The 14186-nt window shown below is 43.2% G+C and overlaps 1 protein-coding gene across 8 annotated transcripts in view; it reads right to left on the bottom strand.

Moving 5' to 3' along the window:
• The window catches only part of LOC140897656 (ABC-type organic anion transporter ABCA8), a 53989-nt gene that overhangs the window by 17750 nt on the left and 22053 nt on the right, over positions 1-14186 (bottom strand). For 7 of the 8 annotated variants that reach the window (XM_073310544.2, XM_073310545.2, XM_073310546.2 and 4 more), the window contains exons 15-21: positions 13599-13738; positions 11490-11609; positions 9217-9418; positions 7429-7595; positions 6250-6485; positions 3152-3289; positions 2148-2261 (exon numbers count right to left, since the gene is read on the bottom strand). In XM_073310544.2, the coding sequence (XP_073166645.1) occupies positions 2148-2261; positions 3152-3289; positions 6250-6485; positions 7429-7595; positions 9217-9418; positions 11490-11609; positions 13599-13738 (1117 nt within the window). The remainder of the gene's footprint in view (positions 1-2147; positions 2262-3151; positions 3290-6249; positions 6486-7428; positions 7596-9216; positions 9419-11489; positions 11610-13598; positions 13739-14186) is intronic. The other variant, XM_073310548.2, reaches the window with a different exon arrangement.

The raw sequence follows: 14186 nt of genomic DNA, 5'->3' as shown, positions 1-14186 counted from the left end.
GATGAGGTTCAATAAGGATAAGTGCAGGGTCCTGCACTTAGGACGGAAGAACCCAATGCACAGCTACAGACTAGGGACCGAATGGTTAGGCAGCAGTTCTGCGGAAAAGGACCTAGGGGTGACAGTGGACGAGAAGCTGGATATGAGTCAGCAGTGTGCCCTTGTTGCCAAGAAGGCCAATGGCATTTTGGGATGTATAAGTAGGGGCATAGCGAGCAGATCGAGGGACGTGATCGTTCCCCTCTATTCGACATTGGTGAGGCCTCATCTGGAGTACTGTGTCCAGTTTTGGGCCCCACACTTCAAGAAGGATGTGGATAAATTGGAGAGAGTCCAGCGAAGGGCAACAAAAATGATTAGGGGACTGGAACACATGAGTTATGAGGAGAGGCTGAGGGAGCTGGGATTGTTTAGCCTGCAGAAGAGAAGAATGAGGGGGGATTTGATAGCTGCTTTCAACTACCTGAAAGGGGGTTCCAAAGAGGATGGCTCTAGACTGTTCTCAATGGTAGCAGATGACAGAACGAGGAGTAATGGTCTCAAGTTGCAGTGGGGGAGGTTTAGATTGGATATTAGGAAAAACTTTTTCACTAAGAGGGTGGTGAAACACTGGAATGCGTTACCTAGGGAGGTGGTAGAATCTCCTTCCTTAGAGGTTTTTAAGGTCAGGCTTGACAAAGCCCTGGCTGGGATGATTTAACTGGGAATTGGTCCTGCTTTGAGCAGGGGGTTGGACTAGATGACCTTCTGGGGTCCCTTCCAACCCTGATATTCTATGATTCTATGTATTATACTATACATTATGTATTATACTATACATTAATCATGCTATTTCCCCTACAGGCTGGGAAGATTGAGGGGAGGGTGGGAGGAAGAGAAAGAGACACTGTTATTGTCATGTTTATATATTTGGGAGGCTCCCAGACACTATCATGATGGAAGTCATTGTGTAACTAGGTAGCTAGATAGATCCCTGATACAACTCTATTGCATTCAGTGAAAGACTTCAGAACACACATTCCTTCATAGTGGTAGATAATCACCTCTGAGTCCATCACCTAGGCCAGGCGTTCTCAGGACAATTTTTTTGGTGGCCTCAGAGTGTGGCCCCCAACTCTTGCTGGTGGCCACTCTCACATTTTTTCCTAAAATACTTAATTAGCTTTAGGCAAAGCAAATAAATATGCCCATAGACACGTCCAAATCATTGTAATATATTTATTGCTAGCTAGTTAAGTCTGTTGTGAAAAGTGATATGAACAAACATACAGGTATCACTTTTCACAGCAGACTTACTCAGCCCAGGCAAGCCTGGGGACAAATTAAGCCCTGGATGGAGGGTCAGGGGAGGCAGCGGGGGCCAGGGGAAATGGGGGTGAGGGGTTGGGGGAGGCAGCAGGGGGCTGGAGCCCGATGCCCCACGGCCAGAGCCTGCCCTCCCACCCCTGGGCTGAAGCCCAAAGCCTGAGCCCCACCGCACATGGGAAAGTAGGGAACTCATCGGCTGCCTGTTCCTACAGCAGTGTGCACCAGGGGACTCCAGAAGGGGGCATTCCTGCTGCTGGCCTCAGCAACCAAGACCAAGACAGGGCATCCAGGAGCAACAGGGAGGGGGAGTGGCCACTGCTTTGCCTCTTCTCCTCCAATCACAGCCCAGGAGGCTCTGGCCACAAGAAGAGCCCCTGGTGGCCGCGTTTGAGAAACACTGAAAGTCCATCTGATCTGCCTGCAATGTCCTGTACATCAGAGGAGAAGAAGAAGATGGAGAAATGAGAGAATAAGTTTGTATATTTCTGGAAAATAAAGAACAACCCCCCCCCGCCTTTTTATAATTGCAATTTGATTCTATTAAACCTGCCTTCTTCCGTCATGAGAGTACCTGTCTTTGACCTGTTACATATTTGTACACAGCTATCACTCTGCCTCTGCTCTCGGTTTTATTTCTCTAGATAGATCATGCCTTGGTCTTTTAGCTGTTTCTCAGAGTGGTTAATTTCAAAACCTTTTAGTATTTTGATTTCTCTCCTCTGAACTCTCCAAGCTATGTCCTTGTAAGAATGTGACAGCCCAAACCAAATGCAGTACTGAAACTGAGATCTATCCAGGCCTCCCCCTACATAATGTCTAATAAAATTCAAGGATTTTACCTTATAATCTTGTATGCTGTTCATTGCAAAGTGAGGTGGGAAACCAGGAATTAAAAACAGCAAAAAAAAGAGATAGATATCAATAAAATAATCCCATAATTCTGGATGATTCTCCTGGGGGGGCGAAAAAAAATCAGAAAACATCTGAAGAAAACATCTGCATTGTATTAGTCTGGGTATCACAGCTAAAGTTCGGCAAATAGTTGGGTTTTTTTTTTTTGTTTGCTGGCAGTTCAGAAAAATTTGGGGAAAAAATTGGTTTAGGTCAAATCAAACCTGAAAATTCTGAAAGATTTCAACAAATTCAAAAAAGTCTGTTTCAGGTTGAGGGACACATTTCATCCACTTGATATGTTTTGTTTCCAGGCATTTTAAAAGGTCTAGAGTCATAAAATTTTGGAGGAGGTACCCCCTTATCACTTTTAGTCCAGTGGTTAAGGCACTCATCTGCGATGCGGGAGAGCTGGTTCAATTCCCCCCGTCTGCTTGATGTTGGATAGGGATTTGAACTTGGCTTTCCAACCACCCAGCTGAGTGTCTGAAACACCAGGCTACAAGGAGGTCCCCTGTGTCCTCATGCCTCCTCCCATAACCTCTCCTCCCCCTCCAATAGCCCCTCCTCTCCCATACTCCCCTCCTACCCCGCACCAGAGACCCAATGATTAGGGGGAGGCTGCCAGAAGGGAAGTTCAAGACTCATGACTAGGGAGGGCCAATGAACCCCCGAAGAAGGTTCTCCTACACACAGGCTACGGTGCAGAGTTCTCTTTTTTACAACAAATGGATATGAGCCAAAGTCTCCACTAGTATATGCAGGCCCAACTCTGCTAAAAAAAAAAAAGTGTTTATAATTATACTAGTGGTGAATTTGGACCTATACATAAAAAGAGATAAAACAAAATTGCTTCCTAATAAAAAATCTGATCACATATTGAGAAATTAGATACCTCTTTCCCAACCATATGTATTACAAGCATTTCTGGCAGTGAAGTTATGACACTTACAGGAAAAAATGGATGACTCCAGATTCGAATTTGTGCTGTGGAATTTAAGGTTCGCAGCAATGCATTGCTGATGATGTTCACAAGCACTGGAAAGCAGTTGATTGTTTCTATGCTGCACATAACTGTAAACCTGTAGCTCTGAAGAAAAGCAAGACAAGACAAAAGCTCAAAGGTGTTTTCTAATGGAGGGGGAATCAGGAAAATTATTCATCAGTTTACATTCCCACTCACAGGCTACTTTACTGCGAGATGAATCTAGGAATGCGTGAATTAGTTTTGCATTTATGTAGGCAGGAGTGTAGGCTACAACTTGACCTGCTAAAATTGAGCCAAGAGGTGTTAGCCTGTATCTAGAGGAGATTAGTAAATGTGGTTGAGTTGAAGTCAGGCTTACTTAGCATAGTTTTGGACAAACAGACTCAGACCAGTGAAATGTCCCTCATTGTAGTCCCATGAAGACAATAAATTATGCAAGCTTACCACTGCACACCATTATACCACTCCTAACAGTGGCAGATTTAGAGTTAGTGGGGCCCTGTGCTCAGCTTCATTTTTGGGGCCCCTGCTTGGGACCCAGCCAAGAAAAAGAACATTCGCTCTGATCTCTCCCCCCACACCCCTGTTTTTCATTCTTTTTTTCTTCCTCCTTCTCCTATAAGTAATAGGAAGTAAATGAAAATAAAGAGAATTACCTTGATAGTTTTTGTAGTCTAACTTATTTTTCCACAGACCACTTGAAAAACCTCTGAGTGTCTCAGCCGACCACTTAATGACCTTTCCAAAGATTGTTCGTACTGTTAACTAACGATGGTAAAGCGCTTTGGATAAGCGCGTTTTATAAAAAAAATGTTAAAAATGTTTGGGTGTGGGGTCTGGCCAGGACTTAGGGTGTGGGGGGTGGGGGGGCTCAGGGCTGGGGGGTGCAGGGTCTGGGAGGGAGTTAGGGTGCAGGAGCGGGCTGGGGGTTGGGGTGCAGGGTCTGGCCAGGAGTTAGGATGCAGGTGGCGGCTCAGGGTTGGGGCAGGAGGTTAGGGTGTGGAGCGCTTACCTGGGGCAGCTCCCATTTGGTGTGAGGGGTGCAGGTGTGAATGTGGGTCAGGGTGCAGGAGCTCCCGTTTGGTGCTCAGGGTGGGGGTGGGGATGTGGAGGGGTGCAGGAGTCAGGGCTGGGGTTGTGGGGGTGCTCCCTGAGCAGCTCAAGGCAAGGGGCTGGGAGGGTATGTGTAGGGGGAGTGCGGAGGTCACGCCTTTGCTCCGCCCTGCCCCAATTCCACCCCCTTCCCCAAGGCCCTGCCCCTGCTTCTTCTCCACCTCCTCCCCTGAGCGCGCTGCGGCCCTGCTCCTCCCCCTCCCTCCCAGAGCGACTTGAGCGCCGGCAAACAGCTGTTTGGTGGCGGGGAAAGCGCTGGGAGGGAGGGGGAGGGGGAGGGGCAGGAACATGGCACGCTTGGGGGAGGAGGTGGGGAGGGGAAGCTTGGCTGATGGTGGGGGCGGAGCCTGCAGCAGGAGCCCCAAGAGCCGGCAGGACCAAGCTTCTGCCACCACAGTTGGGGGGCTCCATGCCAGGGCACCCTGTGTTTTACTGTAAATCTGCATCTGACTCCCATGAAGACCTTGGCAGATTCTAGTCCTTCCAATCCTCGCACAGGGTTTAGCATCTCCACTGGACAAAAGGTCAATTTGTTGTCCTCTTTGTCAGTTCAGGGTGGCCCTTTATGCCCCGAGCCTCTGTGTTTCCTGGGTCTCTTAAATCAGGTAACAACTGTCACTGCCCCTTTCCCTGAGAGGGCTACTAAGGCTGGGTATCTGCATAACCAGTGTTGGTATTTTTCACGAATCACCTCTTAGAGTACATCTACAGAGGGATGAAAGACCCCGGGCATGACCATGGCTGGCCTGTGTCAGCTGACTTGGGCTGAGGGGCTAAAATTCTCTGTGTAGACATTTGGGCTTGGGCTGGAGCCTGAACTCTGGGATCCTCCACTCTCATAGGGCCCCAGAGCCTGAATATCTACACAGCAATTTTAAAGCCCCGGAGCCCAGGTCCTGCAAGCCTGAGTCAGCTGACTTTTTTTATCCCTGTGTAGACACAGCCTGAGTGATTCCTGATCCTCCAGGAAATTGTGCCCAGCGAGCCAGGAATGCACAAATACATCTAGCATGCCTTGACACAAAGGCCTCTAAATATTCTCCTGTCCTTATCATATGGCTCATCTCAATACAACAGCCTCTGAAGTTTTCATGCTTCCAAGGACGGGGTGAAAGATACAGACAATATTTATAAAGTTAAAGCCACATTTCACAAAAGATATTGCATGCATTTGCAATATCTGTCACAGTCATATAGCATCAGATTGTTTTGCATTTACAGTAAAATGCTGTTCCATTTTTAGGGCAAGTTCCAGAGACAGCTCCTGGTTTTGCAGCTCAATAAAATGCATCCACAATTCACTGAGAGCGTAAAACTGCAACCACAAAAATGAAGCGTGTGACCTGACCCAGCTCAAAATCAGGCCTTTCCTGGCTAAATATAAGCCCATTTGCTTACCCACATAAGATTATTGCTTATTATTTAATATGAGATGGTCTAGATCATCAGTCTGTGATTTGCCCAGTGTAAGGAGCAGTGTGTTGCTGACCCGACCCTGGAGCTGCCCTGAAGAGGGATTGTGAATACTAGGACCACAGTCTTCTTTCTGATCTCCCCACTACTTTGCGGAGGGCGTGTGCTGTGATCTGCCTGTCCCTGGTGCAGTGTATACTTCCCAGTGCACCTGTGTAGCTCTGCCCTGTCCAAGTGCAAATTCAAGAAAGGGGACAAAACAGCTTTGAAAAGCCTGACACCCCCATATACTGGAAGTGATTCCATGGAACCCCAAGCCCCTTTTCTCCTGGATGCAGGTGGGCTACAATCTGGCCATATTTGAATTAAATTTTGATGTGTTTGTTTATTTTACAATTTTGTGAATTTCACTTTGGCTTATGTTTGATCTTCATGTCGTTGGCGCTTATCCATCAGGAGCTTCATTCAGACAAGTTCCACAGAACCCACATTGGCATCTTGGTTAATTATTAAAGAAAAAAGGAGACACACACTACCTGGTGCTCACAGGATACTTGTATAGCCCCATTATGTATTAGCTTCTCTGTGATATTTTTCCCTGTTGCTATTTCCAGCATTATGTTCTGAGTCTCCAGGGCATGGATGAAGTCCTGAATACTTGAACCTAGTATGAAGCAACAGCAGAGAAATCGCAATCTTTGAAGTTGTTGTTTTTTGTTTTGTTTTTTAAACAATAAAAGTTCTCCTCGGGTCTTTGGTAAAAAGTCCCCACCTGCCAAACAGGACCAGAGAAATTATAATAAAGTAAATTCTATAGAATTCATACACCATTTGTGTAATAATCAATTGCATTTTCTCCACAGTTAGTTAATTTGCTGCTTCCAAATTTTTGCATTATGAATTGACTCACTACTCTGCTGATTCTCAGCATGTTTAATTAGTTTACTGCCCTAATTCTTCTGTATTTCAGCTGTTTTACTACTATTAATTTCTGCTCTCTTGCTATCATGCCTATGATTCTTCTTCTTTGCTACCTTGTCTGTGTCTCTCTCTCTAACACCACCTCTCCCATCACTGAACGCAGTCTCCTATCTCACGTCCATCTGCTTTATTTATTCCATTCCTTCCCACTTCCTTGCTTTCATTACCACAGTGTTCACAACCCCTTCCTTCTCAAACTTTCTGTGCTCCATGGCTCCTTCTCCTCACAACTTAAGCAAGAAGAACAAGGAGTCCTCGTGGCACCTTAGAGACTAACAAATCTTTTTGAGCATAAACTTTCATGGGCTAAAACCCACTTCATCAGATGCATGGAGTGGAAAATACAGTAGGCAGGTATAAATACACAGCATACTGCAGCATCCTTCTCTCAGGTGGCCGAAACACACGTTGCCCTCATTCGTTCAATACAAAACGAAACCACAAAAGTTATTTGCCTTCCAGGTGATCTGACAATGTCATTCTTCTCCTCAGATCCTTTCTCTGGCTTGTCATTCAGCCTCACATCAAACATAAGCTTTTTGCCACCACCTCCAGATCACCCTGTCCTTCTCTGCTTCTTGGGTTGCTCTCCTTGTTGAGCCCTGTATTGCCCTCTATGACATCTGCTCTGCCAATATTCCCGCCCCCCTCCTCCCCCGTCAAATTTCCTTGCAAGGCCATCAGCAGTGGTGTAGAAAAAGACCAACCTTGCTGTTCTGTTTTTCCCCCCTCACCTGTTTCATTGAAGACTAGAAGGCTTGTGACTTCCTTGTGAGATTGTTTTCCAGGAGGAAAAAAATACAGACCAGAGGACAGCTCCCAAGAATTGAATTGTTTCCATAAGTGAATTATGATAAATTGGATAGCTAACGGTAGCATAAAAAGTCCACACAGCAGTAATCTAGATAGAAGAACAGATCACAAATGAGTTTGGAGAGAAGACATTTTGCAAGTTGCATTATTGTAGGGGGAGCTAGTAGCAACCCATATATTTCAATTGTATTGAGAAAAAAAGATTCTTGCCACTTTATTTTGAGAATGTGTAACACCCCCATTGTGTAAGTCAGGCCTTTAAAATTCAGCAGGAAGAAAGCTCCAGGGTTCGAGAGGTGCCTTTTCTTTGACCCATGAAATTCCATTCAGGTTTGGCAGAGATATAAACTTTCATAAATCACCATTTCCCTTCTATTGCTTGTGTTCCTCAGGGAAATTATGGTAGTATGCAAAAAACAACAACTGAACATGAACATTCTTGTCTAATGCCGGGCTGACACCACTGCCAAAGCAGCAGCAGCATACGCAGCAGTGGGAGCCTCAGAAGCAGACGGCCTCTACAGGGGATGTAGGGAAGAAAGCTGGGATTCTGGTGACCCCTGCTCAAACACAGGTCCCCACTGGCCCATCCCCGCCTCAGAAGGCACCAGATGGAAGGTGCTCCTCCAACTTCCTGGGTCGGTGGGGGACGAGAAGGGTAAGAGATCCAGCCAGTTCTAACCGTAATAACCAAGCAGCTGGTTGAAATTTTTTTTACAGTAAGATTTTCTGCCGGAAAAGAGTTTAATTCAAAACAATTTTTCTTCACAGAAAAATGTTGTTTAATTTTTTTGGTCTTTGACAGGACATTTCTATACAAAATTAAATTAAAAGATTTTATTTAGTTTCCTTTTAGAAAGTCAAAAAGATTCTAAATTTTGGATTTTTTGTATTTTCCTTTTACTTATCCTTTTCCCCATTTCTGCTATTGAATGCAACAGAATGAATGTCTAGGGTTTTTCCTTTCTCCTTTTTCTTTTTTTCAATTCTAACTTTTCACAACTTCCTTAAAACTTTGGAAAAGTTACAGAGTTTTTCCAGAGTTGGAGAAGTTTTGAAAATGTACCGATTAGAGGGGAATTAATGAGAAACAATAAAAAGTTGAAAGAACAAACAGACATTATTCATTCTATTGCGTTCATAGACAATATGGGGAAAGGAAAAAATGTGAAAGGAGAAAACACAAAAATTTAACATTTTTTAACATTTTCTTTTTTTAAAATACCAAGATGAAATGAAAATTTTGATTTTTAGTTTTGAAGTTTTCCCACCCCCCACAAAAAATCAAGATATTTAAAAAAAAAATTTTTTTTAAGAAAGAACATGGGATTTATAACCAGTGCCAATAATCATATGACTAATTTAATTATGTACATCGTTCAGTGCAAGAAACTCCCGGTAATAAATTAATAATGGGATGGGGATGCGTAGTTAGGGAAGCTTTTGTGTAGCTGGAATTGGCAAGGTAGGCATTTCTCCAGAACACTGGGATGATCAGCTTTCTATGTCACCAATCATTTAGAGCAAATATGTGATTTACAAGCAAACACTGTTGTGATTGAATTATTTCCAATGGTCCAGGAACATTCAAGGTGAGAGGGAAGTGGATCCCTGAAGTTCCATCCTAGCCCACTCTGCAGATTGCTGTGCTATGAACATCCTCCCACAGACTGATTTCACCTAAACAAGTCAGAAACACTGGCACTTACATGGACCTAAGGGTTTTATCTTCATGCTTTAGCTTTAAAAAGCGAACTCTTGCCATGGCACAGACTTGCTGTCTCCAGAGGGCTGTGCCACTTACAGTCGCCTTTCCTATGTCTGAGAGTGACAGGAGACCTTGTTCCATTTCATCAGCAGAGAAGGCATCTCTTTCCTCTTCTGCCTGCTCCTCACTGAAAACACCATAATCTACAAAGAGTTTTTAAAGTACATAGCTCAGCATAACTCCTTGACAATGTTTTTTTACATATAATAAAAACAGAAACACTGGCAGGGACAAGAATACACAAAATTATCAACTACTGACCAGTACTACATGGCAGGCTGAACATAACTATCTTCTAGTTTGCTACAAGGAAAGATATCTCAGTTAAGATGGGTTTCAGAGTAACAGCCGTGTTAGTCTGTATTCGCAAAAAGAAAAGGAGGACTTGTGGCACCTTAGAGACTAACCAATTTATTAGAGCATAAGCTTTCGTGAGCTACAGCTCACTTCCTAAGTTAAGATGGGCTCTTTGGGGAGTATTAAGTAATAGAAAACACTCTAGGACCTTGAAGGGATGTACAGAAAATCCATCTCTCATCCGCAGTTCTGTATCCAGAGATCTCTTCCAGTTTTCCACTCATAAGGCTTCTTTTCCATAATTATACACTTTAGTAAAGGACATCTGAAGGTTAAAGTGTTAAGTAGAATTTTTCATGTTTAAATCTTTAAATGTTTTTCATGTTGCAGGTATAAATAGACCCCTAAGCCACCACGGAGAACCCTCCAAAAGGAAATGTTCATCATTCATGGAAACCTGTGTTTTCATAAAATAGAATTCTTAGGAGTTAGGAGCATTCTGTGGAATAGCACCTGGATTCACTGTATTAATTAAAAATAAACAAATAGAAGACTAGAGACATTTATAATACTCAGACACAAAGTGTACGTAACCGGTTGTATTTGAGGCTCAGAGTCACTAAGAACAAGTAGACACTGTGCTTTGGTTAGCACATGCCTGATTCTGCACCACTGACTTCACAGGGAGCAGGATCAGGCTCTAAGTGCATAAAGTTTTAAGCCCATCACCAATTTTATTAGACACAGTTAAAGTATAAGAACAATAAACTATTCTTAAGTGAAAGACTGAAACAATAAATACATTTTCTGAAATTTAAAAAAAAAATCAATGTTTGATACAGTCCTTAGTTCTATGAACTGAAACAAAATCCAAAGTTTGGGATTTAATCTTCAGCAGGAAAGAGTCCTGTGGCACCTTATAGACTAACAGACGTATTGGAACATAAGCTTTTGTGGGTGAATACCCACTTCGTTGGATCTTTAGCAGGTTTCAGAGTGGTAGCCGTAAGTGGGCTTTAGCCCATGAAAGCTTATGCCCAAATAAATGGGTTAGTCTCTAAGGGACCGCAAGGACTCCTCGTGGTTTTTGCAGAGATCACTTTAAAAAAATAGAAAAACTGTGGTATATTGGAAACTGTGTTAGAATCACAAGCTACCACTTCAAGTTCTAAGGATTTCCTGGTCCTGCTTGCAGGCTAAGGGGGCTCTGCAGGGAAGTGCGGCATCTGGCTTCTCAGCAGGGAGTCTGCAAAGAGCCTGACAAGAACAAAGTGGGTTGAGTTCTGCATCTCTGTCTTAGGGAGCAACCTGCTTTGTCTCTGTTTTTAAGGTATGGATTTTAAGAAATCCAATCCAATCTAAAAATTGGAGCACTGGTACACATTCTTCCCTGGACAATTCAGGAGAACTTTGCAAAATAAGTTGCAGAATGAAGCCTATGCTACAGACTTTTCTAAAAGAATGCCTGCCTCTTTGTTGTTGTATCTTATGAAATAATTACAAAAGCACTTACAAAAAGAAAAGAAGTACTTGTGGCACCTTAGAGACTAACAAATGTATTAGTTTATTGTTAGTCTCTAAGGTGCCACAAGGACTCCTTTTCATTTTGCGGATACAGACTAACATGGCTGCTATTCTGAAACCTAAGCACTTACCTTGTCATCCATTTAATATTTGATAGCAAGTCAGGAGTAAAAAAAAAGTCCTCTTTCTGTGTTCTATATGTTTGGATTTCCAGTTGTTTTTTAGCCATGTTTAAAAATATAGTTAACTATTCAAAGCAATTTTGCTAGTCATTTCTATCTTTGAGGATGCCCAAAAAGGTAAGGATTCACATTTAGCAGAAAAAGAGCATATGATTAATTTAAAAATAATTTTCCCTGGCTGAAAACTGCATGTTTGGACTCAGTATTTTACCTTCTTGATCAAGTGCTGCTTCACTCTCCAGCTTCAGGAAGACATCTTCGAGGGTTGTCATGCTAACGCCATAATTAATAATCCCTTGGTCAGAGTGGCTGTCTAGGCCACAGAACAGATCTGCACAACAGAATGATACATGTACCTTGAAGGCATAAGAAAATTAAAATTTATCTGGGCTAAAATTGCGCTCTCAGGTATAGAAATGTAAATTCAATGTAATTCCGAACACACTTCTGTACCTGAAAGCAGAATTTAACCCTGTCTTCTAATCCTAGGGTAACCATTAGAACTATGGGTTTACAGAAATCTCCAGGTCTCTATTTTTAATCAGTCTTTGTGTTTGATAATATTCTGCTGAGTATTTAAAGATTGAATTGAAGTTTTACTGGAATACATACGCTCAAGAGTCAAAAAAATACCAGGTGCCAATTTTGATTGTCCACTTTTAAAATTTTCAAACACCTTTACACATTCTCCCATGCTACCTCTTATGCATGGAACGAGTTCCTGGTAATGATCTGCAAAGGCAACTCAGTGTCCTCTTTCAAATGTGTCTTTAGAACTCTTAGCTGCTATGATGCCTTAACAAACAACCCAGCAAGGTTTAGACAGCTGATTCACTGGGACCACTGCCTTTCCCAGTGACCAGTTTCATTTCATTATTTTCTTGTGTTCATCTCATTCGTTTGTTTAACGTACTGTGACGGGGCAAGGCCAGATGGCTATAGAAAAGTAGTGGGAGATTGATATATTAGCTCCAGGCTAAACAAATCCCTGGTACCAGGTTAAGTGAAATGGAAGCTGCTCCAGGTCAATTAAGACACCTGGGGCCAATTAAGAACTTTCCAGAAGGTGGGGAGAATGCTCGGTTGATTGGGACACCTGGAGCCAATCAGGGGCTGGCTGAAACTAGTTAAAAGCCTCCCAGTCAGTCAGGTGGGTGTGCATGTCAGGAGCTGTGGGAGGAAGTTGCACTGTTGGAGAGGCTGAGTAGTACACACCATATCAGGCACATGGAAGGAGGCCCTGAGGTAAGAGTGAAGTGGAACTTGAGGAAGTGAGGGCTGCTGTGGCGGAAGTAGCCCAGGGAATTGTACATGTCATGTTTCTAAAAGGTCAGCTACCATAGCTGATACTATTAGGGTCCCTGGGCTGGAGCCTGGAGTAGAGGGTGGGCCTGGGCTCCCCCCCCGCCACCTTTGCCCCCTGATTAATCACTAAGACAGGGAGACAACAGAGACTGTGCAAGGAAGGATAACTTCTCCTCACCACCCTTGCTGGCTTATGATGAAAATGGCTCAGTAGACTGTGACCCTTGTCTCTAGAGAAAGAAGGGTTATGTGGAGGATCACAGCGAGCCTCTGAGGCTAGCGAAATCCGCCAGGAAACGTGGGACCCACGAAGGCAAGGACAGAGCTTTGTCACAGTACCTACCTACCATTATTTTTCAAATTTCAACCTTTTGTGCATTTTCAGGCTCTGGCTAGGGCTGGATCTGTAAATGCCAAAATGCGGTAAGACAGACTGCGCTTACAGTATTTCCAGCCCAGTTGGAAACACAAAATTAGTAGAATTCTTATGAGGGAGCATGTACTCCAAACTCTGGCCCTTTGCAGACTCAAAGAAATGTCGAAATTTAAATAACTAAACTGAAACTAAAATCTGATTCCTAGGGGTGCTGGAACGATTTGTATAATGGGGCTACTAAGAGCCATTGAACCAAATTGTAAACCCTGTGTATAATGGAATCCACTTCAAGCCAGGGTGTGTGGCAGTACCCCCAACACCCCTAGTTCCAGCACCTACGAGGATTCCTTTCAGTTTCCTTCATCATTACCCTGCATTTAACAGAAAAAAATAAATATTTGTGTCAAGTTCAATTTTTATGTACTTCGTCATGAATGGAAGAAAAAACACATATTTTGATCTTAAATACATACGGAGACTAAAATCTTGGAAAAAATTCCTCATGCAAAAGTTCCTCATCAGTAGGTTGCCTTCCTGATGGAATTCAGGAGTCAGATACAATATCTCTCAACATTAATTAAAAAAAAGAGAAATTGTTCTATGCATGGTGGATTCTGGATTATGTAAACACATCATTACCTGGAAATTTATCCACATTTTCTAAGGGCAGCGTATAACTCAGTTCATTTCCATTCTGTCCTGTGAATGTGGCGTCAGGGATGTACTGTCTGACCAGGGATGATATGCTCTCAGAGTCACAAACCCCACTGACATGCATCCTGTTCATATTAAGAAGGCAAAGGCTTACATTTCCACAAGAACAATGTATGTATCATTATGATGTCAGATACCAAGAGAGTCAAATCCAGAATAACATCCAATCCCTGCAGCAGATCCTATTTAGACAAAACTTCAGTGGAAATTTTGTCTAAGTAAGGATTGAACGATTTGTTACCAACTCCTTGTGTTTAGCAAACACATGAGGTTGCTATATGTAATAAAACAAGTGGTTAGGAATAACCAACTGATTTGACAATATCTACAGGAAGAGTTTGGCAAAAAGAGTTTTACAAAGGGCCCAGTCCTGCAAGGTGCTTAGGAACCTCAATGCCTATTGAAAGGAGCTGAGGATACTCAGCATCTTATAAGAGATGCCCAGAATTTGAGGATCAGGCTGAAAAGAAAGATGGCTTTTAGGATGGGGAGTGCCCTCTGAGCCAACAGCTC

This window comes from Lepidochelys kempii, chromosome 14 (assembly GCF_965140285.1).
Source record: "Lepidochelys kempii isolate rLepKem1 chromosome 14, rLepKem1.hap1, whole genome shotgun sequence".
Lineage (NCBI taxonomy): Eukaryota > Metazoa > Chordata > Testudines > Cheloniidae > Lepidochelys > Lepidochelys kempii.
Note: the sequence above shows the minus strand (reverse complement) of the source record. Positions and strands in the feature narration are given on the sequence as shown.